Consider the following 23,537-nt stretch of genomic DNA (forward strand, 5'->3'; position numbering starts at 1 on the left):
ATCATCTAATGGTATCAACATGTGTGTCATCTAATGGTATCAACATATGTGTCATCTAATGGTATCAACATGTGTGTCATCTAATGGTATCAACATGTGTGTCATCTAATGGTATCAACATGTGTGTCATCTAATGGTATCAACATATGTGTCATCTAATGGTATCAACATGTGTCATCTAATGGTATCAACATGTGTGTCATCTAATGGTATCAACATATGTGTCATCTAATGGTATCAACATGTGTGTCATCTGATGGTATCAACATGTGTGTCATCTAATGGTATCAACATGTATGTCATCATCTAATGGTATCAACATGTGTGTCATCTAATGGTATCAACATGTGTGTCATCTAATGGTATCAACATGTGTGTCATCTAATGGTATCAATGTGTGTCATCATCTAATGGTATCAACATGTGTGTCATCTAATGGTATCAATATGTGTGTCATCATCTAATGGTATCAACATGTGTGTCATCTAATGGTATCAACATGTGTGTCATCTAATGGTATCAACATGTGTGTCATCTAATGGTATCAACATGTGTGTCATCATCTAATGGTATCAACATGTGTGTCATCTAATGGTATCAACATGTGTGTCATCTAATGGGATCAACATGTGTGTCATCTAATGGTATCAACATGTGTGTCATCTAATGGTATCAACATGTGTGTCATCTAATGGTATCAACATGTGTGTCATCTAATGGTATCAACATGTGCGTCATCATCTAATGGTATCAACATGTGTGTCATCTAATGGTATCAACATGTGTGTCATCTAATGGAACCAACATGTGTGTCATCTGATGGTATCAACATGTGTGTCATCATCTAATGGTATCAACATGTGTGTCATCATCTAACGGTATCAACATGTGTCATCATCTAATGGTATCAACATGTGTGTCATCTAATGATATCAACATGTGTGTCATCATCTAATGGTATCAACATGTGTGTCATCTAATGGTATCAACATGTGCGTCATCTAATGGTATCAACATGTGCGTCATCTAATGGTATCAACATGTATGTCATCATCTAATGGTATCAACATGTGTGTCATCTAATGGTATCAACATGTGTGTCATCATCTAATGGTATCAACATGTGTCATCTAATGGTATCAACATATGTGTCATCTAATGGTATCAACATGTGTGTCATCTAATGGTATCAACATGTGTGTCATCTAATGGTATCAACATGTGTCATCTAATGGTATCAACATATGTGTCATCTAATGGTATCAACATGTGTGTCATCTAATGGTATCAACATGTGTGTCATCTAATGGTATCAACATGTGTCATCTAATGGTTTCAACATGTGTGTCATCTAATGGTATCAACATGTATGTCATCTAAAGGTATCAACATGTGTGTCATCATCTAATGGTATCAACATGTGTGTCATCTAATGGTATCAACATGTGTGTCAGGATACTTCCCCTGAATTGATTGAGTTGATGAAGCTTAAAATTAACTCACGCACACATAAAAAATTATAGTTAGCTTTATCTGTCCAAACAATGGTTTCATAGCAAACTGAATGAAAGAAAATTTTGGTGACAAAGGAATATGATGAGACTGATTGAAGGGGTTAGTGGGATTTTTAAGCTGCATTATTAAACTAAACTGCTTGAGTACTTTTCCAATAATCCAAATTTGCAAAGATGATGTAAGGGATGTAATCAGATATTTTGCAGATCTTAAATCATTTTAAAAAATATATCAAATTCATTTTAATAAAATATAACAAGTTCATTTTCCACTTAGCACTCCAATTGTAAGACATACCAAGATACTAAAAATACACAATGTAAATAAAAGAAACCTACCAATGTAATAAAAGAAACCTACCAATGTAATAAAAGAAACCTACCAATGTAATAAAAGAAACCTACCAATGTAATAAAAGAACCTACCAATGTAATAAAAGAACCTACCAATGTAATAAAAGAACCTACCAATGTCATAAAAGAAACCTACCAATGTAATAAAAGAACCTACCAATGTAATAAAAGAAACTACCAATGTAATAAAAGAACCTACCAATGTAATAAAAGAACCTACCAATGTAATAAAAGAACCTACCAATGAAATAAAAGAACCTACCAATGTAATAAAAGTAACCTACCAATGTAATACAAGAAACCTACCAATGTAATAAAAGAACCTACCAATAAATAGAAGAAACCTACCAATGTAATAAAAGAAACCTACCAATGTAATACAAGAAACCTACCAATGTAATAAAAGAACCTATCAATGTACTAAAAGAAACCTACCAATGTAATAAAAGAACCTACCAATGTAATAAAAGAACCTACCAATGTAATAAAAGAAACCTACCAATGTAATAAAAGAACCTACCAATGTAATAAAAGAAATCTACCAATGTAATAGAAGAGACCTACCAATGTAATAGAAGACTAAATGTCTAGCCAAAAGATTGTGCAGGTCACAGAATGAGTTTTTGAAGACAGTCATCAGGTCATCTGTTTGGGACATCCAGAAAGACAAATGGTCAGCCAGATGGTCAGAGACAAACTGTGCAGCGTAGGATCCACCGTGGCCATCAAAGATACCAAAGTACAGCAACTCCGCTGTCAGCTCCTCTACAAATATACAAACAAGGGAAATTATCACATTGCAACTCCGCTGTCAGCTCCTCTACAAATATACAAACAAGGGAAATTATCACATTGCAACTCCGCTGTCAGCTCCTCTACAAATATACAAACAAGGGAAATTATCACATTGCAACTCCGCTGTCAGCTCCTCTACAAATATACAAACAAGGGAAATTATCACATTGCAACTCTGCTGTCAGCTCCTCTACAAATGCATGTACATATAGTTAGCCTGCATGTTCATCTAGTTAGCCTGCAAGTACATCTAGTTAGCCTGCATGTACATCTAGTTAGCCTGTATGTACATCTAGTTAGCCTACATGTACATCTAGTTAACCTGCATGTACATCTAGTTAGCCTGCATGTACATCTAGTTAGCCTACATCTAGATAGCCTGCATGTACATCTAGTTAGCCTGCATGTACATCTAGTTAGCCTGCATGTACATCTAGTTAGCCTACATCTAGTTAGCCTGCATGTACATCTAGTTAGCCTGCATGTACATCTAGTTAGCCTACATCTAGTTAGCCTGCATGTACATCTAGTTAGCCTACATCTAGTTAGCCTGCATGTACATCTAGTTAGCCTGCATGTACATCTAGTTAGCCTACATCTAGTTAGCCTGCATGTACATCTAGTTAGCCTGCATGTACATCTAGTTAGCCTGCATGTACATCTAGTTAGCCTGCATGTACATCTAGTTAGCCTGCATGTACATCTAGTTAGCCTGCATGTACATCTAGTTAGCCTGTATGTACATCTAGTAAGCCTGCATGTACATCTAGTTAGTCTGCATGTACATCTAGTTAGCCCACATCTAGTTAGCCTGCATGTACATCTAGTTAGCCTGCATGTACATCTAGTTAGCCTGTTATTTACAAATGAAGAATGAGAGCACTTGACGCTTAAATTTACCAACAACCCAACGATCTTCATTGACTTGACGTCTACCCAGGACAGATGAGACACCAATCTGTTCAACTGGTACCCGTGGAATGAGCTTTCCTTTCTTGACACTTTGCTCATAGAGAATAGGCAGACTCAAGCGGTTGTTCCAAGAGCCTAAGGTGTCAAAGTTAACTCCCCTAGTTGTGCTGCCCTTGTTTTCTGTTCAAACAAATTGGTTACATTAGCCGTCAACCACATACACGTTGATAACATTAGCTGTCAACCACATACAAGTTGATAACGTTAGCTGTCAACCACATACACGTTGATCACATTAGCCATCAACCACATACATGTTGATAACATTAGCCATCAACCACATACACATTGATAACATTAGCTGTCAACCACATACACGTTGATAACATTAGCCATCAACCACATACATGTTGATAACATTAGCCATCAACCACATACATGTTGATAACATTAGCCATCAACCACATACATGTTGATAACATTAGCCATCAACCACATACACGTTGATAACATTAGCCATCAACCACATACACGTTGATAACATTAGACATCAACCACATACACGTTGATAACATTAGACATCAACCACATACATGTTGATAACATTAGATTGAACTCTGACCTTTGAATAAGATTACCTGGGTCAGACATGTGACTGGCAGTTGCTCTAGGGTTCAAGGCCCATTTTACCAAGGCAGGTGGCCATTTGGTCACCTTGACCTCATTAAGAAAAGGCCAGCAGTGTCTGACACAATGAAATAATTGGGTCATTCACATTTATGCTGGTTAGATTTTGGATTGACTGTGAAAAAATGTAAGAAGCAAATGTGTCATTCTTTACTCCATAAAGTTTGGGTAGTGATGTCATTGTGCTAGGGTATCTATGTCATTGTGCTAGGGTATCTATGTCATTGTGCTGAGGTATCTGTCATTGTGTAATTGTACTAGGGTATCTATGTCATTGTACTAGGGTATCTATGTCATTGTGCCAGGGTATCTATGTCATTGTGCTAGGGTATCTGTCATTGTGCTGAGGTATCTATGTCATTGTGCTAGGGTATCTATGTCATTGTACTAGGGTATCTATGTCATTGTACTAGGGTATCTATATCATTGTGCTAGGGTATCTATGTCATTGTGCTAGGGTATCTATGTCATTGTACTAGGGTATCTATGTCATTGTGCTAGGGTATCTATGTCATTGTGCTAGGGTATCTATGTCATTGTGCTGGGGTATCTATGTCATTGTGCTAGGGTATCTATGTCATTGTGCTGGGGTATCTGTGTCATTGTGCTAGGGTATCTGTGTCATTGTGCTAGGGTATCTATGTCATTGTGCTAGGGTATCTATGTCATTGTGCTAGGGTATCTATGTCATTGTGCTAGGGTATCTATGTCATTGTGCTAGGGTATCTATGTCATTGTGCTAGGGTATCTATGTCATTGTGCTAGGGTATCTATGTCATTGTGCTAGGGTATCTATGTCATTGTGCTAGGGTATCTATGTCATTGTGCTGAGGTATCTGTCATTGTGTAATTGTACTAGGGTATCTATGTCATTGTGCCAGGGTATCTATGTCATTGTGCTAGGGTATCTGTCATTGTGCTGAGGTATCTATGTCATTGTGCTAGGGTATCTATGTCATTGTGCTGAGGTATCTGTCATTGTGTCATTGTACTAGGGTATCTATGTCATTGTGCTAGGGTATCTATGTCATTGTGCTAGGGTATCTATGTCATTGTGCTAGGGTATCTGTCATTGTGCTGAGGTATCTATGTCATTGTGCTAGGGTATCTATGTCATTGTGCTGAGGTATCTGTCATTGTACTAGGGTATCTATGTCATTATGCTAGGGTATCTGTCATTGTGCTGAGGTATCTATGTCATTGTGCTAGGGTATCTATGTCATTGTGCTGAGGTATCTATGTCATTGTACTAGGGTATCTATGTCATTGTGCTAGGGTATCTATGTCATTGTGCTAGGGTATCTATGTCATTGTGCTAGGGTATCTATGACATTGTGCTAGGGTATCTATGTCATTGTGCTGAGGTATCTGTCATTGTGTCATTGTGCTAGGGTATCTATGTCATTGTGCTAGGGTATCTATGTCATTGTGCTAGGGTATCTATGTCATTGTGTAATTGTACTAGGGTATCTATGTCATTGTGCTAGGGTATCTATGTCATTGTGCTAGGGTATCTATGTCATTGTGCTAGGGTATCTATGTCATTGTGCTAGGGTATCTATGTCATTGTGCTAGGGTATCTATGTCATTGTGCTAGGGTATCTATGTCATTGTGCTAGGGTATCTATGTCATTGTGTAATTGTACTAGGATATCTATGTCATTGTGCTAGGGTATCTATGTCATTGTGCTGAGGTATCTATGTCATTGTGTAATTGTACTAGGGTATCTATGTCATTGTGCTAGGGTATCTATGTCATTGTACTAGGGTATCTATGTCATTGTACTAGGGTATCTGTGTCATTGTGCTAGGGTATCTATGTCATTGTGCTAGGGTATCTATGTCATTGTACCAGGGTATCTATGTCATTGTGCTAGGGTATCTATGTCATTGTGTAATTGTGCTAGGGTATCTATGTCATTGTACCAGGGTATCTATGTCATTGTGCTAGGGTATCTATGTCATTGTGCTAGGGTATCTATGTCATTGTGCTGAGGTATCTATGTCATTGTGTAATTGTGCTAGGGTATCTATGTCATTGTGCTAGGGTATCTATGTCATTGTGCTGAGGTATCTATGTCATTGTGTAATTGTGCTAGGGTATCTATGTCATTGTACTAGGGTATCTATATCATTGTGCTAGGGTATCTATGTCATTGTACTAGGGTATCTATGTCATTGTGTAATTGTACTAGGATATCTATGTCATTGTGCTAGGGTATCTATGAAATTGTGCTAGGGTATCTATGTCATTGTGCTAGGGTATCTATGTCATTGTGCTAGGGTATCTATGACATTGTGCTAGGGTATCTATGTCATTGTGCTAGGGTATCTATGTCATTGTACTAGGGTATCTATGTCATTGTGCTAGGGTATCTATGTCATTGTGCTAGGGTATCTATGTCATTGTGCTGAGGTATCTGTCATTGTGTCATTGTACTAGGGTATCTATGTCATTGTGCTAGGGTATCTATGTCATTGTGCTGAGGTATCTGTCATTGTGTCATTGTACTAGGGTATCTATGTGATTGTGCTAGGGTATCTATGTCATTGTACTAGGGTATCTATGTCATTGTGCTAGGGTATCTATGTCATTGTGCTAGGGTATCTATGTCATTGTGTAATTGTACCAGGGTATCTATGTCATTGTGCTGAGGTATCTATGTCATTGTGCTAGGGTATCTATGTCATTGTGCTAGGGTATCTATGTCATTGTGTAATTGTACCAGGGTATCTATGTCATTGTGCTGAGGTATCTATGTCATTGTGCTAGGGTATCTATGTCATTGTGCTGAGGTATCTATGTCATTGTGCTGAGGTATCTATGTCAATGTGCTAGGGTATCTATGTCATTGTGCTGAGGTATCTATGTCATTGTGCTAGGGTATCTATGTCATTGTGCTAGGGTATCTATGTCATTGTGCTAGGGTATCTATGTCATTGTGCTAGGGTATCTATGTCATTGTGCTAGGGTATCTATGTCATTGTGCTAGGGTATCTATGTCATTGTGCTAGGGTATCTATGTCATTGTGCTAGGGTATCTATGTCATTGTGCTAGGGTATCTATGTCATTGTGCTAGGGTATCTATGTCATTGTGCTAGGGTATCTATGTCATTGTGCTAGGGTATCTATGACATTGTGCTAGGGTATCTATGTCATTGTGCTAGGGTATCTATGACATTGTGCTAGGGTATCTATGTCATTGTGCTAGGGTATCTATGTCATTGTGCTGGGGTATCTATGTCATTGTGTAATTGTACCAGGGTATCTATGTCATTGTGCTAGGGTATCTATGTCATTGTACTAGGGTATCTATGTCATTGTGCTAGGGTATCTATGTCATTGTGCTAGGGTATCTATGTCATTGTGTAATTGTACCAGGGTATCTATGTCATTGTGCTAGGGTATCTATGTCATTGTACTAGGGTATCTATGTCATTGTGCTAGGGTATCTATGACATTGTGCTAGGGTATCTATGTCATTGTGTAATTGTGCTAGGGTATCTATGTCATTGTGCTGGGGTATCTATGTCATTGTGCTAGGGTATCTATGTCATTGTGCTAGGGTATCTATGTCATTGTGCTAGGGTATCTATGTCATTGTGCTAGGGTATCTATGTCATTGTGCTAGGGTATCTATGTCATTGTGCTAGGGTATCTATGTCATTGTGCTAGGGTATCTATGTCATTGTGCTAGGGTATCTATGACATTGTGCTAGGGTATCTATGTCATTGTGCTAGGGTATCTATGACATTGTGCTAGGGTATCTATGTCATTGTGTAATTGTGCTAGGGTATCTATGTCATTGTGCTAGGGTATCTATGTCATTGTGCTAGGGTATCTAAGTCATTGTGCTAGGGTATCTATGTCATTGTGCTAGGGTATCTATGTCATTGTGCTGGGGTATCTATGTCATTGTGCTAGGGTATCTATGTCATTGTGCTGGGGTATCTGTGTCATTGTGCTGAGGTATCTGTGTCATTGTGCTAGGGTATCTATGTCATTGTGCTAGGGTATCTATGTCATTGTGCTGGGGTATCTGTGTCATTGTGCTAGGGTATCTATGTCATTGTGCTGGGGTATCTGTGTCATTGTACTAGTGTATCAAGTAACTTACTTGACTTAATACTTAAGTTGTTAGTTTGGCAAAGTCTCCACTACCTACTCAAAGCTATATATTCAATCAAATTAGGCAAGACAAATAACCAACTATCCAGATCTAATCTTCAGATAGAAATTCTACATCTATTGTATAGTTTGTTTGGCTAACAGCCAGCGTGTTTGTTTGTATCCATCTCACAGCCACAGCACTAGAAGCACTGGTCTATGACAAATTCCTGAAAGATACTAGCCTAAATGCTTTTTGCCTAAATGCTGTTTGCCCAAATGCTGTTTGCCTAAATGCTGTTTGCCCAAATGTTGTTTGCCCAAATGCTGTTTGCCCAAATGCTGTTTGCCCAAATGCTGTTTGCCCAAATACTGTTTGCCCAAATGCTGTTTGCCCAAATGCTGTTTGCCCAAATACTGTTTGCCCAAATGAACACTAGACAGGAAACGTCATGCTCCCTAGAAGCACATTAAAAAGATGGCTGCCTGTTTCATTTAAGTGGCAGAGGGATAAACTTATGATTATGAAGCCATTGTCAATTTTAGTAATAGGAACTAGATCAATCCGTTTCTATTGAAGTCTGTAAATTAAGAGTTGTTGAGTGTCTTACGTAATTTTTTTTTTTAAAGCAGCACTATAGTGAAAGTACCACTCTTAGTTAAATGTACTGAAAATAAGAAAATATAACTAATTTGCTTTCTATAATAAAAGCTTTGGTCGCTCATGAGATCTTTGACATATTTGCTGATGCTGTACTTAAAGAGGATTACATTTAGGTGCTACCAAGTGGGCTGATGCTGTACTTAAAGAGGATTATATCTAGGTGCTACCAAGTGGGCTGATGCTGTACTTAAAGAGGATTATATCTAGGTGCTACCAAGTGGGCTGATGCTGTACTTAAAGAGGATTATATCTAGGTGCTACCAAGTGGGCTGATGCTGTACTTAAAGAGGATTACATCTAGGTGCTACCAAGTGGGCTGATGCTGTACTTAAAGAGGATTACATCTAGGTGCTACCAAGTGGGCTGATGCTGTACTTAAAGAGGATTACATCTAGGTGCTACCAAGTGGGCTGATGCTGTACTTAAAGAGGATTACATTTAGGTGCTACCAAGCGGGCTGATGCTGTACTTAAAGAGGATTACATCTAGGTGCTACCAAGTGGGCTGATGCTGTACTTAAAGAGGATTACATTTAGGTGCTACCAAGTGGGCTGATGCTGTACTTAAAGAGGATTACATCTAGGTGCTACCAAGTGGGCTGATGCTGTACTTAAAGAGGATTACATTTAGGTGCTACCAAGCGGGCTGATGCTGTACTTAAAGAGGATTACATCTAGGTGCTACCAAGTGGGCTGATGCTGTACTTAAAGAGGATTACATCTAGGTGCTACCAAGTGGGCTGATGCTGTACTTAAAGAGGATTACATCTGGGTGCTACCAAGTGGGCTGATGCTGTACTTAAAGAGGATTACATTTAGGTGCTACCAAGCGGGCTGATGCTGTACTTAAAGAGGATTACATTTAGGTGCTACCAAGTGGGCTGATGCTGTACTTAAAGAGGATTACATCTAGGTGCTACCAAGTGGGCTGATGCTGTACTTAAAGAGGATTACATCTAGGTGCTACCAATCATGTATTTTTAGATACGTGACCTTATTTTTTTCGAGTGCTACCGAGTCACTATTTTAGGGGGCTAATTAAAACAAACCACAGTGTTCATGGGGGGAAAACTATTTTAAACTCTGCTTGGATAAAGCTCTGTTAATATCTCGCAGGACCCAAACCCAGAATGAGAGGAGGGTAAGATTAATTTCACAATGACATCTCAATCTTTTAATAATTGTCCTAAATAAACTTTGCTAAAATATTTACATTGATAAATCAAAAGCGAATTAAATGGAAATATGAATATCTTTCAAAAGCTTTGATGTTTATATTTTTTAACAATTAAACATGATTTTTTTTTCTGTTCATTCATTTGGCTTATACTAAAAAATTTAAAATATAGTAAATAGATTACATAATCAAGTTACGTATATCCTTTCGATTATATTTTACTGCCATATACCACCACTTCACTGGTAGCAGTTGATGCTTTGGGCGTCCGCCATGTCAACTGATAACTTCAGGTGCTGACAGTGTCTTCATAGAAAAAACAATTCGCAGATAGGCTGTTAAGCAGCAAATATAAAAAGGCTCCATTTGCATGGAAAAGGTTCACTAAATCTGTTCAATATGTCGAATGCAATCTAAAAACAGAAATCAGGACTGCCTGATTTTTTCGTCTTAACAATTCAATGTTGACATAAACGGTAGGCGCAGGTTTAAAAAAAAAAGGATAGAATAGAATCTAGACTAGATCTAGTCCTATAGAATCTAGACTAGATCTAGTCCTATAGAATCTAGACTAGATCTAGTCCTATAGAATCTAGACAAGATCTAGTCCTATAGAATCTAGACTAGATCTAGTCCTATAGAATCTAGACTAGATCTAGTCCTATAGAATCTAGACTAGATCTAGTCCTATAGAATCTAGACTAGATCTAGTCCTATAGAATCTAGACTAGATCTAGTCCTATAGAATCTAGACTAGATCTAGTCCTATAGAATCTAGACTAGATCTAGTCCTATAGAATCTAGACTAGATCTAGTCCTACAGAATCTAGACTAGATCTAGTCCTATAGAATCTAGACTAGATCTAGTCCTTGTAAAGAAAAAGTAAACCATTAGGTCAGATGACAGATCTAACTGCTCAATAGTAAAGTCAGTGTTTTTGGCATGCGTGGCAGTAGATCTAAGTCTATAAGCCAATGCCATCTGGCATGTGTGGCAGTAGATCTAAGTCTATAAGTATAAGCCAATGTCATCTGGCATGTGTGGCAGTAGATCTAAGTCTATAAGTATAAGCCAATGTCATCTGGCATGTGTGGCAGTAGATCTAGTCTATAAGCCAATGCCATCTGGCATGTGTGGCAGTAGATCTAAGTCTATAAGCCAATGTCATCTGGCATGTGTGGCAGTAGATCTAAGTCTATAAGTATAAGCCAATGTCATCTGGCATGTGTGGCAGTAGATCTAGTCTATAAGCCAATGTCATCTGGCATGTGTGGCAGTAGATCTAAGTCTATAAGTATAAGCCAATGCCATCTGGCATGTGTGGCAGTAGATCTAGTCTATAAGCCAATGCCATCTGGCATGTGTGGCAGTAGATCTAAGTCTATAAGTATAAGCCAATGCCATCTGGCATGTGTGGCAGTAGATCTAAGTCTATAAGTATAAGCCAATGCCATCTGGCATGTGTGGCAGTAGATCTAGTCTATAAGCCAAGGCCATCTGGCATGTGTGGCAGTAGATCTAGTCTATAAGCCAATGCCATCTGGCATGTGTGGCAGTAGATCTAAGTCTATAAGCCAATGCCATCTGGCATGTGTGGCAGTAGATCTAAGTCTATAAGTATAAGCCAATGCCATCTGGCATGTGTGGCAGTAGATCTAGTCTATAAGCCAATGCCATCTGGCATGTGTGGCAGTAGATCTAAGTCTATAAGCCAATGCCATCTGGCATGTGTGGCAGTAGATCTAAGTCTATAAGTATAAGCCAATGCCATCTGGCATGTGTGGCAGTAGATCTAAGTCTATAAGTATAAGCCAATGCCATCTGGCATGTGTGGCAGTAGATCTAGTCTATAAGCCAAGGCCATCTGGCATGTGTGGCAGTAGATCTAGTCTATAAGCCAATGCCATCTGGCATGTGTGGCAGTAGATCTAGTCTATAAGCCAATGCCATCTGGCATGTGTGGCAGTAGATCTAGTCTATAAGCCAATGCCATCTGGCATGTGTGGCAGTAGATCTAAGTCTATAAGCCAATGCCATCTGGCATGTGTGGCAGTAGATCTAAGTCTATAAGTATAAGCCAATGCCATCTGGCATGTGTGGCAGTAGATCTAAGTCTATAAGTATAAGCCAATGCCATCTGGCATGTGTGGCAGTAGATCTAGTCTATAAGCCAAGGCCATCTGGCATGTGTGGCAGTAGATCTAGTCTATAAGCCAATGCCATCTGGCATGTGTGGCAGTAGATCTAAGTCTATAAGCCAATGCCATCTGGCATGTGTGGCAGTAGATCTAAGTCTATAAGTATAAGCCAATGCCATCTGGCATGTGTGGCAGTAGATCTAGTCTATAAGCCAAGGCCATCTGGCATGTGTGGCAGTAGATCTAGTCTATAAGCCAATGCCATCTGGCATGTGTGGCAGTAGATCTAAGTCTATAAGCCAATGCCATCTGGCATGTGTGGCAGTAGATCTAAGTCTATAAGTATAAGCCAATGCCATCTGGCATGTGTGGCAGTAGATCTAGTCTATAAGCCAATGCCATCTGGCATGTGTGGCAGTAGATCTAAGTCTATAAGTATAAGCCAATGCCATCTGGCATGCGTGGCAGTAGATCTAAGTCTATAAGTATAAGCCAATGTCATCTGGCATGTGTGGCAGTAGATCTAAGTCTATAAGTATAAGCCAATGTCATCTGGCATGTGTGGCAGTAGATCTAAGTCTATAAGCCAATGCCATCTGGCATGTGTGGCAGTAGATCTAAGTCTATAAGTATAAGCCAATGCCATCTGGCATGTGTGGAAGTAGATCTAAGTCTATAAGCCAATGCCATCTGGCATGTGTGGCAGTAGATCTAAGTCTATAAGCCAATGCCATCTGGCATGTGTGGCAGTAGATCTAAGTCTATAAGCCAATGCCATCTGGCATGTGTGGCAGTAGATCTAAGTCTATAAGCCAATGTCATCTGGCATGTGTGGCAGTAGATCTAAGTCTATAAGTATAAGCCAATGTCATCTGGCATGCGTGGCAGTAGATCTAAGTCTATAAGTATAAGCCAATGCCATCTGGCATGTGTGGCAGTAGATCTAAGTCTATAAGTATAAGCCAATGTCATCTGGCATGTGTGGCAGTAGATCTAAGTCTATAAGTATAAGCCAATGTCATCTGGCATGTGTGGCAGTAGATCTAAGTCTATAAGCCAATGCCATCTGGCATGTGTGGCAGTAGATCTAAGTCTATAAGTATAAGCCAATGTCATCTGGCATGTGTGGCAGTAGATCTAAGTCTATAAGCCAATGCCATCTGGCATGTGTGGCAGTAGATCTAAGTCTATAAGTATAAGCCAATGCCATCTGGCATGTGTGGCAGTAGATCTAAGTCTATAAGTATAAGCCAATGTCATCTGGCATGTGTGGCAGTAGATCTAAGTCTATAAGCCAATGCCATCTGGCATGTGTGGCAGTAGATCTAGTCTATAAGCCAATGCCATCTGGCATGTGTGGCAGTAGATCTAAGTCTATAAGCCAATGTCATCTGGCATGTGTGGCAGTAGATCTAGTCTATAAGCCAATGTCATCTGGCATGTGTGGCAGTAGATCTAAGTCTATAAGTATAAGCCAATGCCATCTGGCATGTGTGGCAGTAGATCTAAGTCTATAAGTATAAGCCAATGTCATCTGGCATGTGTGGCAGTAGATCTAAGTCTATAAGTATAAGCCAATGTCATCTGGCATGTGTGGCAGTAGATCTAAGTCTATAAGTATAAGCCAATGTCATCTGGCATGTGTGGCAGTAGATCTAAGTCTATAAGTATAAGCCAATGTCATCTGGCATGTGTGGCAGTAGATCTAAGTCTATAAGTATAAGCCAATGCCATCTGGCATGTGTGGCAGTAGATCTAAGTCTATAAGTATAAGCCAATGTCATCTGGCATGTGTGGCAGTAGATCTAAGTCTATAAGTATAAGCCAATGTCATCTGGCATGTGTGGCAGTAGATCTAAGTCTATAAGCCAATGCCATCTGGCATGTGTGGCAGTAGATCTAAGTCTATAAGTATAAGCCAATGTCATCTGGCATGTGTGGCAGTAGATCTAAGTCTATAAGCCAATGCCATCTGGCATGTGTGGCAGTAGATCTAAGTCTATAAGTATAAGCCAATGCCATCTGGCATGTGTGGCAGTAGATCTAAGTCTATAAGTATAAGCCAATGTCATCTGGCATGTGTGGCAGTAGATCTAAGTCTATAAGCCAATGCCATCTGGCATGTGTGGCAGTAGATCTAGTCTATAAGCCAATGCCATCTGGCATGTGTGGCAGTAGATCTAAGTCTATAAGCCAATGTCATCTGGCATGTGTGGCAGTAGATCTAGTCTATAAGCCAATGTCATCTGGCATGTGTGGCAGTAGATCTAAGTCTATAAGTATAAGCCAATGCCATCTGGCATGTGTGGCAGTAGATCTAAGTCTATAAGTATAAGCCAATGCCATCTGGCATGTGTGGCAGTAGATCTAAGTCTATAAGTATAAGCCAATGCCATCTGGCATGTGTGGCAGTAGATCTAAGTCTATAAGTATAAGCCAATGCCATCTGGCATGTGTGGCAGTAGATCTAAGTCTATAAGCCAATGCCATCTGGCATGTGTGGCAGTAGATCTAAGTCTATAAGTATAAGCCAATGTCATCTGGCATGTGTGGCAGTAGATCTAAGTCTATAAGTATAAGCCAATGTCATCTGGCATGTGTGGCAGTAGATCTAGTCTATAAGCCAATGTCATCTGGCATGTGTGGCAGTAGATCTAAGTCTATAAGCCAATGTCATCTGGCATGTGTGGCAGTAGATCTAAGTCTATAAGCCAATGCCATCTGGCATGTGTGGCAGTAGATCTAAGTCTATAAGCCAATGCCATCTGGCATGTGTGGCAGTAGATCTAAGTCTATAAGCCAATGCCATCTGGCATGCGTGGCAGTAGATCTAAGTCTATAAGCCAATGCCATCTGGCATGTGTGGCAGTAGATCTAAGTCTATAAGTATAAGCCAATGCCATCTGGCATGTGTGGCAGTAGATCTAAGTCTATAAGTATAAGCCAATGCCATCTGGCATGCGTGGCAGTAGATCTAAGTCTATAAGTATAAGCCAATGCCATCTGGCATGTGTGGCAGTAGATCTAGTCTATAAGTATAAGCCAATGCCATCTGGCATGTGTGGCAGTAGATCTAGTCTATAAGCCAATGTCATCTGGCATGTGTGGCAGTAGATCTAAGTCTATAAGTATAAGCCAATGCCATCTGGCATGTGTGGCAGTAGATCTAGTCTATAAGTATAAGCCAATGCCATCTGGCATGTGTGGCAGTAGATCTAGTCTATAAGCCAATGTCATCTGGCATGTGTGGCAGTAGATCTAAGTCTATAAGCCAATGCCATCTGGCATGTGTGGCAGTAGATCTAAGTCTATAAGTATAAGCCAATGTCATCTGGCATGTGTGGCAGTAGATCTAAGTCTATAAGCCAATGCCATCTGGCATGTGTGGCAGTAGATCTAAGTCTATAAGCCAATGCCATCTGGCATGCATGGCAGTAGATCTAAGTCTATAAGTATAAGCCAATGCCATCTGGCATGTGTGGCAGTAGATCTAAGTCTATAAGTATAAGCCAATGTCATCTGGCATGTGTGGCAGTAGATCTAACTCTATAAGCCAATGTCATCTGGCATGCGTGGCAGTAGATCTAAGTCTATAAGTATAAGCCAATGTCATCTGGCATGTGTGGCAGTAGATCTAACTCTATAAGCCAATGTCATCTGGCATGCGTGGCAGTAGATCTAAGTCTATAAGTATAAGCCAATGCCATCTGGCATGTGTGGCAGTAGATCTAAGTCTATAAGTATAAGCCAATGCCATCTGGCATGTGTGGCAGTAGATCTAAGTCTATAAGCCAATGTCATCTGGCATGTGTGGCAGTAGATCTAAGTCTATAAGTATAAGCCAATGCCATCTGGCATGTGTGGCAGTAGATCTAAGTCTATAAGCCAATGTCATCTGGCATGTGTGGCAGTAGATCTAAGTCTATAAGTATAAGCCAATGTCATCTGGCATGTGTGGCAGTAGATCTAAGTCTATAAGCCAATGCCATCTGGCATGTGTGGCAGTAGATCTAAGTCTATAAGCCAATGCCATCTGGCATGCGTGGCAGTAGATCTAAGTCTATAAGTATAAGCCAATGCCATCTGGCATGTGTGGCAGTAGATCTAAGTCTATAAGCCAATGTCATCTGGCATGTGTGGCAGTAGATCTAGTCTATAAGCCAATGTCATCTGGCATGCGTGGCAGTAGATCTAAGTCTATAAGCCAATGTCATCTGGCATGTGTGGCAGTAGATCTAAGTCTATAAGCCAATGCCATCTGGCATGCGTGGCAGTAGATCTAAGTCTATAAGCCAATGCCATCTGGCATGTGTGGCAGTAGATCTAGTCTATAAGTATAAGCCAATGCCATCTGGCATGTGTGGCAGTAGATCTAAGTCTATAAGTATAAGCCAATGCCATCTGGCATGTGTGGCAGTAGATCTAAGTCTATAAGCCAATGCCATCTGGCATGTGTGGCAGTAGATCTAAGTCTATAAGTATAAGCCAATGCCATCTGGCATGCGTGGCAGTAGATCTAGTCTATAAGCCAATGTCATCTGGCATGTGTGGCAGTAGATCTAGTCTATAAGCCAATGCCATCTGGCATGTGTGGCAGTAGATCTAAGTCTATAAGCCAATGCCATCTGGCATGTGTGGCAGTAGATCTAAGTCTATAAGTATAAGCCAATGCCATCTGGCATGCGTGGCAGTAGATCTAGTCTATAAGCCAATGCCATCTGGCATGTGTGGCAGTAGATCTAAGTCTATAAGCCAATGCCATCTGGCATGCGTGGCAGTAGATCTAAGTCTATAAGTATAAGCCAATGCCATCTGGCATGTGTGGCAGTAGATCTAAGTCTATAAGTATAAGCCAATGCCATCTGGCATGTGTGGCAGTAGATCTAAGTCTATAAGTATAAGACAATGCCATCTGGCATGCGTGGCAGTAGATCTAAGTCTATAAGTATAAGCCAATGCCATCTGGCATGTGTGGCAGTAGATCTAAGTCTATAAGTATAAGCCAATGCCATCTGGCATGTGTGGCAGTAGATCTAAGTCTATAAGCCAATGCCATCTGGCATGCGTGGCAGTAGATCTAAGTCTATAAGCCAATGCCATCTGGCATGTGTGGCAGTAGATCTAAGTCTATAAGTATAAGCCAATGCCATCTGGCATGCGTGGCAGTAGATCTAGTCTATAAGCCAATGCCATCTGGCATGTGTGGCAGTAGATCTAAGTCTATAAGTATAAGCCAATGCCATCTGGCATGCGTGGCAGTAGATCTAAGTCTATAAGCCAATGCCATCTGGCATGTGTGGCAGTAGATCTAAGTCTATAAGCCAATGTCATCTGGCATGCGTGGCAGTAGATCTAAGTCTATAAGCCAATGTCATCTGGCATGCGTGGCAGTAGATCTAAGTCTATAAGCCAATGCCATCTGGCATGTGTGGCAGTAGATCTAAGTCTATAAGCCAATGCCATCTGGCATGCGTGGCAGTAGATCTAGTCTATAAGCCAATGCCATCTGGCATGTGTGGCAGTAGATCTAAGTCTATAAGTATAAGCCAATGCCATCTGGCATGTGTGGCAGTAGATCTAAGTCTATAAGCCAATGCCATCTGGCATGCATGGCAGTAGATCTAAGTCTATAAGTATAAGACAATGCCATCTGGCATGTGTGGCAGTAGATCTAAGTCTATAAGTATAAGCCAATGCCATCTGGCATGTGTGGCAGTAGATCTAGTCTATAAGTATAAGCCAATGTCATCTGGCATGTGTGGCAGTAGATCTAAGTCTATAAGTATAAGACAATGCCATCTGGCATGCGTGGCAGTAGATCTAAGTCTATAAGTATAAGCCAATGCCATCTGGCATGTGTGGCAGTAGATCTAGTCTATAAGTATAAGCCAATGCCATCTGGCATGTGTGGCAGTAGATCTAAGTCTATAAGTATAAGCCAATGCCATCTGGCATGTGTGGCAGTAGATCTAAGTCTATAAGCCAATGCCATCTGGCATGTGTGGCAGTAGATCTAAGTCTATAAGTATAAGCCAATGCCATCTGGCATGCGTGGCAGTAGATCTAGTCTATAAGTATAAGCCAATGCCATCTGGCATGTGTGGCAGTAGATCTAAGTCTATAAGTATAAGCCAATGCCATCTGGCATGTGTGGCAGTAGATCTAAGTCTATAAGCCAATGCCATCTGGCATGTGTGGCAGTAGATCTAAGTCTATAAGTATAAGCCAATGCCATCTGGCATGTGTGGCAGTAGATCTAAGTCTATAAGCCAATGCCATCTGGCATGTGTGGCAGTAGATCTAAGTCTATAAGCCAATGCCATCTGGCATGTGTGGCAGTAGATCTAAGTCTATAAGCCAATGTCATCTGGCATGCGTGGCAGTAGATCTAGTCTATAAGCCAATGTCATCTGGCATGCGTGGCAGTAGATCTAAGTCTATAAGCCAATGCCATCTGGCATGTGTGGCAGTAGATCTAGTCTATAAGCCAATGCCATCTGGCATGCGTGGCAGTAGATCTAAGTCTATAAGTATAAGCCAATGCCATCTGGCATGTGTGGCAGTAGATCTAAGTCTATAAGTATAAGCCAATGTCATCTGGCATGCGTGGCAGTAGATCTAAGTCTATAAGCCAATGCCATCTGGCATGTGTGGCAGTAGATCTAGTCTATAAGCCAATGTCATCTGGCATGCGTGGCAGTAGATCTAGTCTATAAGCCAATGTCATCTGGCATGCGTGGCAGTAGATCTAAGTCTATAAGCCAATGTCATCTGGCATGTGTGGCAGTAGATCTAAGTCTATAAGCCAATGCCATCTGGCATGCGTGGCAGTAGATCTAGTCTATAAGCCAATGCCATCTGGCATGTGTGGCAGTAGATCTAGTCTATAAGTATAAGCCAATGCCATCTGGCATGCGTGGCAGTAGATCTAAGTCTATAAGCCAATGCCATCTGGCATGTGTGGCAGTAGATCTAGTCTATAAGTATAAGCCAATGCCATCTGGCATGTGTGGCAGTAGATCTAAGTCTATAAGTATAAGCCAATGCCATCTGGCATGTGTGGCAGTAGATCTAAGTCTATAAGTATAAGCCAATGCCATCTGGCATGCGTGGCAGTAGATCTAGTCTATAAGCCAATGCCATCTGGCATGTGTGGCAGTAGATCTAAGTCTATAAGCCAATGTCATCTGGCATGCGTGGCAGTAGATCTAAGTCTATAAGTATAAGCCAATGCCATCTGGCATGTGTGGCAGTAGATCTAGTCTATAAGCCAAGGCCATCTGGCATGCGTGGCAGTAGATCTAGTCTATAAGCCAATGCCATCTGGCATGTGTGGCAGTAGATCTAAGTCTATAAGCCAATGCCATCTGGCATGTGTGGCAGTAGATCTAAGTCTATAAGTATAAGCCAATGCCATCTGGCATGTGTGGCAGTAGATCTAGTCTATAAGCCAAGGCCATCTGGCATGCGTGGCAGTAGATCTAGTCTATAAGCCAATGCCATCTGGCATGTGTGGCAGTAGATCTAAGTCTATAAGCCAATGCCATCTGGCATGTGTGGCAGTAGATCTAGTCTATAAGCCAATGCCATCTGGCATGTGTGGCAGTAGATCTAAGTCTATAAGTATAAGCCAATGCCATCTGGCATGCGTGGCAGTAGATCTAAGTCTATAAGCCAATGTCATCTGGCATGTGTGGCAGTAGATCTAAGTCTATAAGTATAAGCCAATGCCATCTGGCATGCGTGGCAGTAGATCTAAGTCTATAAGCCAATGCTATCTGGCATGTGTGGCAGTAGATCTAAGTCTATAAGTATAAGCCAATGCCATCTGGCATGCGTGGCAGTAGATCTAAGTCTATAAGCCAATGCCATCTGGCATGTGTGGCAGTAGATCTAAGTCTATAAGCCAATGCCATCTGGCATGTGTGGCAGTAGATCTAAGTCTATAAGCCAATGTCATCTGGCATGCGTGGCAGTAGATCTAAGTCTATAAGCCAATGTCATCTGGCATGTGTGGCAGTAGATCTAAGTCTATAAGTATAAGCCAATGCCATCTGGCATGCGTGGCAGTAGATCTAAGTCTATAAGCCAATGCCATCTGGCATGTGTGGCAGTAGATCTAAGTCTATAAGCCAATGCCATCTGGCATGCGTGGCAGTAGATCTAAGTCTATAAGTATAAGCCAATGCCATCTGGCATGTGTGGCAGTAGATCTAAGTCTATAAGCCAATGCCATCTGGCATGTGTGGCAGTAGATCTAGTCTATAAGCCAATGCCATCTGGCATGCGTGGCAGTAGATCTAAGTCTATAAGCCAATGCCATCTGGCATGTGTGGCAGTAGATCTAAGTCTATAAGCCAATGCCATCTGGCATGCGTGGCAGTAGATCTAAGTCTATAAGTATAAGCCAATGCCATCTGGCATGCGTGGCAGTAGATCTAAGTCTATAAGCCAATGCCATCTGGCATGTGTGGCAGTAGATCTAAGTCTATAAGCCAATGTCATCTGGCATGCGTGGCAGTAGATCTAAGTCTATAAGCCAATGCCATCTGGCATGTGTGGCAGTAGATCTAAGTCTATAAGCCAATGCCATCTGGCATGCGTGGCAGTAGATCTAAGTCTATAAGCCAATGCCATCTGGCATGTGTGGCAGTAGATCTAAGTCTATAAGTATAAGCCAATGCCATCTGGCATGCGTGGCAGTAGATCTAAGTCTATAAGCCAATGCCATCTGGCATGTGTGGCAGTAGATCTAAGTCTATAAGTATAAGCCAATGCCATCTGGCATGCGTGGCAGTAGATCTAAGTCTATAAGTATAAGCCAATGCCATCTGGCATGTGTGGCAGTAGATCTAAGTCTATAAGCCAATGCCATCTGGCATGCGTGGCAGTAGATCTAAGTCTATAAGTATAAGCCAATGCCATCTGGCATGTGTGGCAGTAGATCTAAGTCTATAAGCCAATGCCATCTGGCATGCGTGGCAGTAGATCTAAGTCTATAAGTATAAGCCAATGCCATCTGGCATGTGTGGCAGTAGATCTAAGTCTATAAGTATAAGCCAATGCCATCTGGCATGCGTGGCAGTAGATCTAAGTCTATAAGTATAAGCCAATGCCATCTGGCATGTGTGGCAGTAGATCTAAGTCTATAAGTATAAGCCAATGCCATCTGGCATGCGTGGCAGTAGATCTAAGTCTATAAGTATAAGCCAATGCCATCTGGCATGCGTGGCAGTAGATCTAAGTCTATAAGTATAAGCCAATGCCATCTGGCATGTGTGGCAGTAGATCTAGTCTATAAGCCAATGCCATCTGGCATGTGTGGCAGTAGATCTAAGTCTATAAGTATAAGCCAATGCCATCTGGCATGTGTGGCAGTAGATCTAAGTCTATAAGTATAAGCCAATGCCATCTGGCATGTGTGGCAGTAGATCTAAGTCTATAAGTATAAGCCAATGCCATCTGGCATGTGTGGCAGTAGATCTAAGTCTATAAGCCAATGCCATCTGGCATGTGTGGCAGTAGATCTAAGTCTATAAGTATAAGCCAATGCCATCTGGCATGCGTGGCAGTAGATCTAAGTCTATAAGTATAAGCCAATGCCATCTGGCATGTGTGGCAGTAGATCTAGTCTATAAGCCAATGCCATCTGGCATGTGTGGCAGTAGATCTAAGTCTATAAGTATAAGCCAATGCCATCTGGCATGTGTGGCAGTAGATCTAAGTCTATAAGTATAAGCCAATGCCATCTGGCATGTGTGGCAGTAGATCTAAGTCTATAAGTATAAGCCAATGCCATCTGGCATGTGTGGCAGTAGATCTAAGTCTATAAGTATAAGCCAATGCCATCTGCCATGCGTGGCAGTAGATCTAAGTCTATAAGTATAAGCCAATGCCATCTGGCATGTGTGGCAGTAGATCTAAGTCTATAAGTATAAGCCAATGCCATCTGGCATGCGTGGCAGTAGATCTAGTCTATAAGCCAATGTCATCTGGCATGTGTGGCAGTAGATCTAGTCTATAAGCCAATGCCATCTGGCATGTGTGGCAGTAGATCTAAGTCTATAAGCCAATGCCATCTGGCATGTGTGGCAGTAGATCTAAGTCTATAAGTATAAGCCAATGCCATCTGGCATGCGTGGCAGTAGATCTAGTCTATAAGCCAATGCCATCTGGCATGTGTGGCAGTAGATCTAAGTCTATAAGCCAATGCCATCTGGCATGCGTGGCAGTAGATCTAAGTCTATAAGTATAAGCCAATGCCATCTGGCATGCGTGGCAGTAGATCTAAGTCTATAAGCCAATGCCATCTGGCATGTGTGGCAGTAGATCTAAGTCTATAAGCCAATGTCATCTGGCATGCGTGGCAGTAGATCTAAGTCTATAAGCCAATGCCATCTGGCATGTGTGGCAGTAGATCTAAGTCTATAAGCCAATGCCATCTGGCATGCGAGGCAGTAGATCTAAGTCTATAAGTATAAGCCAATGCCATCTGGCATGCGTGGCAGTAGATCTAAGTCTATAAGCCAATGTCATCTGGCATGTGTGGCAGTAGATCTAAGTCTATAAGCCAATGCCATCTGGCATGTGTGGCAGTAGATCTAAGTCTATAAGTATAAGCCAATGCCATCTGGCATGTGTGGCAGTAGATCTAAGTCTATAAGCCAATGCCATCTGGCATGCGTGGCAGTAGATCTAAGTCTATTAGCCAATGCCATCTGGCAGTAGATCTAAGTCTATAAGTATAAGCCAATGCCATCTGGCATGTGTGGCAGTAGATCTAAGTCTATAAGTATAAGCCAATGTCATCTGGCATGTGTGGCAGTAGATCTAAGTCTATAAGCCAATGTCATCTGGCATGCGTGGCAGTAGATCTAAGTCTATAAGCCAATGCCATCTGGCATGCGTGGCAGTAGATCTAGTCTATAAGCCAATGCCATCTGGCATGTGTGGCAGTAGATCTAAGTCTATAAGCCAATGCCATCTGGCATGCGTGGCAGTAGATCTAAGTCTATAAGCCAATGCCATCTGGCATGTGTGGCAGTAGATCTAAGTCTATAAGCCAATGTCATCTGGCATGCGTGGCAGTAGATCTAAGTCTATAAGCCAATGCCATCTGGCATGTGTGGCAGTAGATCTAAGTCTATAAGCCAATGCCATCTGGCATGCGAGGCAGTAGATCTAAG

At 41.2% G+C, this 23,537-nt stretch overlaps 2 protein-coding genes across 7 annotated transcripts in view; one reads left to right on the forward strand and one right to left on the reverse strand.

The window, feature by feature from the left end:
- LOC131931737 (protein phosphatase 1K, mitochondrial) overlaps positions 1-23,537 on the reverse strand; it is a 45,767-nt gene that overhangs the window by 13,948 nt on the left and 8,282 nt on the right. For 3 of the 5 annotated variants that reach the window (XM_059288576.1, XM_059288575.1, XM_059288578.1), the window contains exons 2-4: positions 4,214-4,377; positions 3,564-3,755; positions 2,433-2,633 (exon numbers count right to left, since the gene is read on the reverse strand). In XM_059288576.1, coding sequence (XP_059144559.1) covers positions 2,433-2,633; positions 3,564-3,755; positions 4,214-4,346 — 526 coding nt within the window. In that variant the 5' untranslated portion in view covers positions 4,347-4,377. Of the gene's footprint in view, positions 1-2,432; positions 2,634-3,563; positions 3,756-4,213; positions 4,378-8,382; positions 8,577-10,396; positions 10,504-23,537 lie in introns of those variants that run through there. The other 2 variants (XM_059288574.1, XM_059288577.1) reach the window with 2 other exon arrangements.
- Positions 10,488-23,537, forward strand: part of LOC131931736 (cilia- and flagella-associated protein 65) — a 98,665-nt gene continuing 85,615 nt past the window's right edge. Inside the window, exon 1 of one of the 2 annotated variants that reach the window (XM_059288573.1) lies at positions 10,488-10,505. The gene's annotated coding sequence lies outside the window, so the exon portion shown is untranslated. Of the gene's footprint in view, positions 10,506-10,565; positions 10,689-23,537 lie in introns of those variants that run through there. The other variant, XM_059288572.1, reaches the window with a different exon arrangement.

Source organism: Physella acuta, unplaced genomic scaffold (genome assembly GCF_028476545.2).
Source record: "Physella acuta isolate Inbredline_101_S28 unplaced genomic scaffold, ASM2847654v3 ptg002022l, whole genome shotgun sequence".
Lineage (NCBI taxonomy): Eukaryota > Metazoa > Mollusca > Gastropoda > Physidae > Physella > Physella acuta.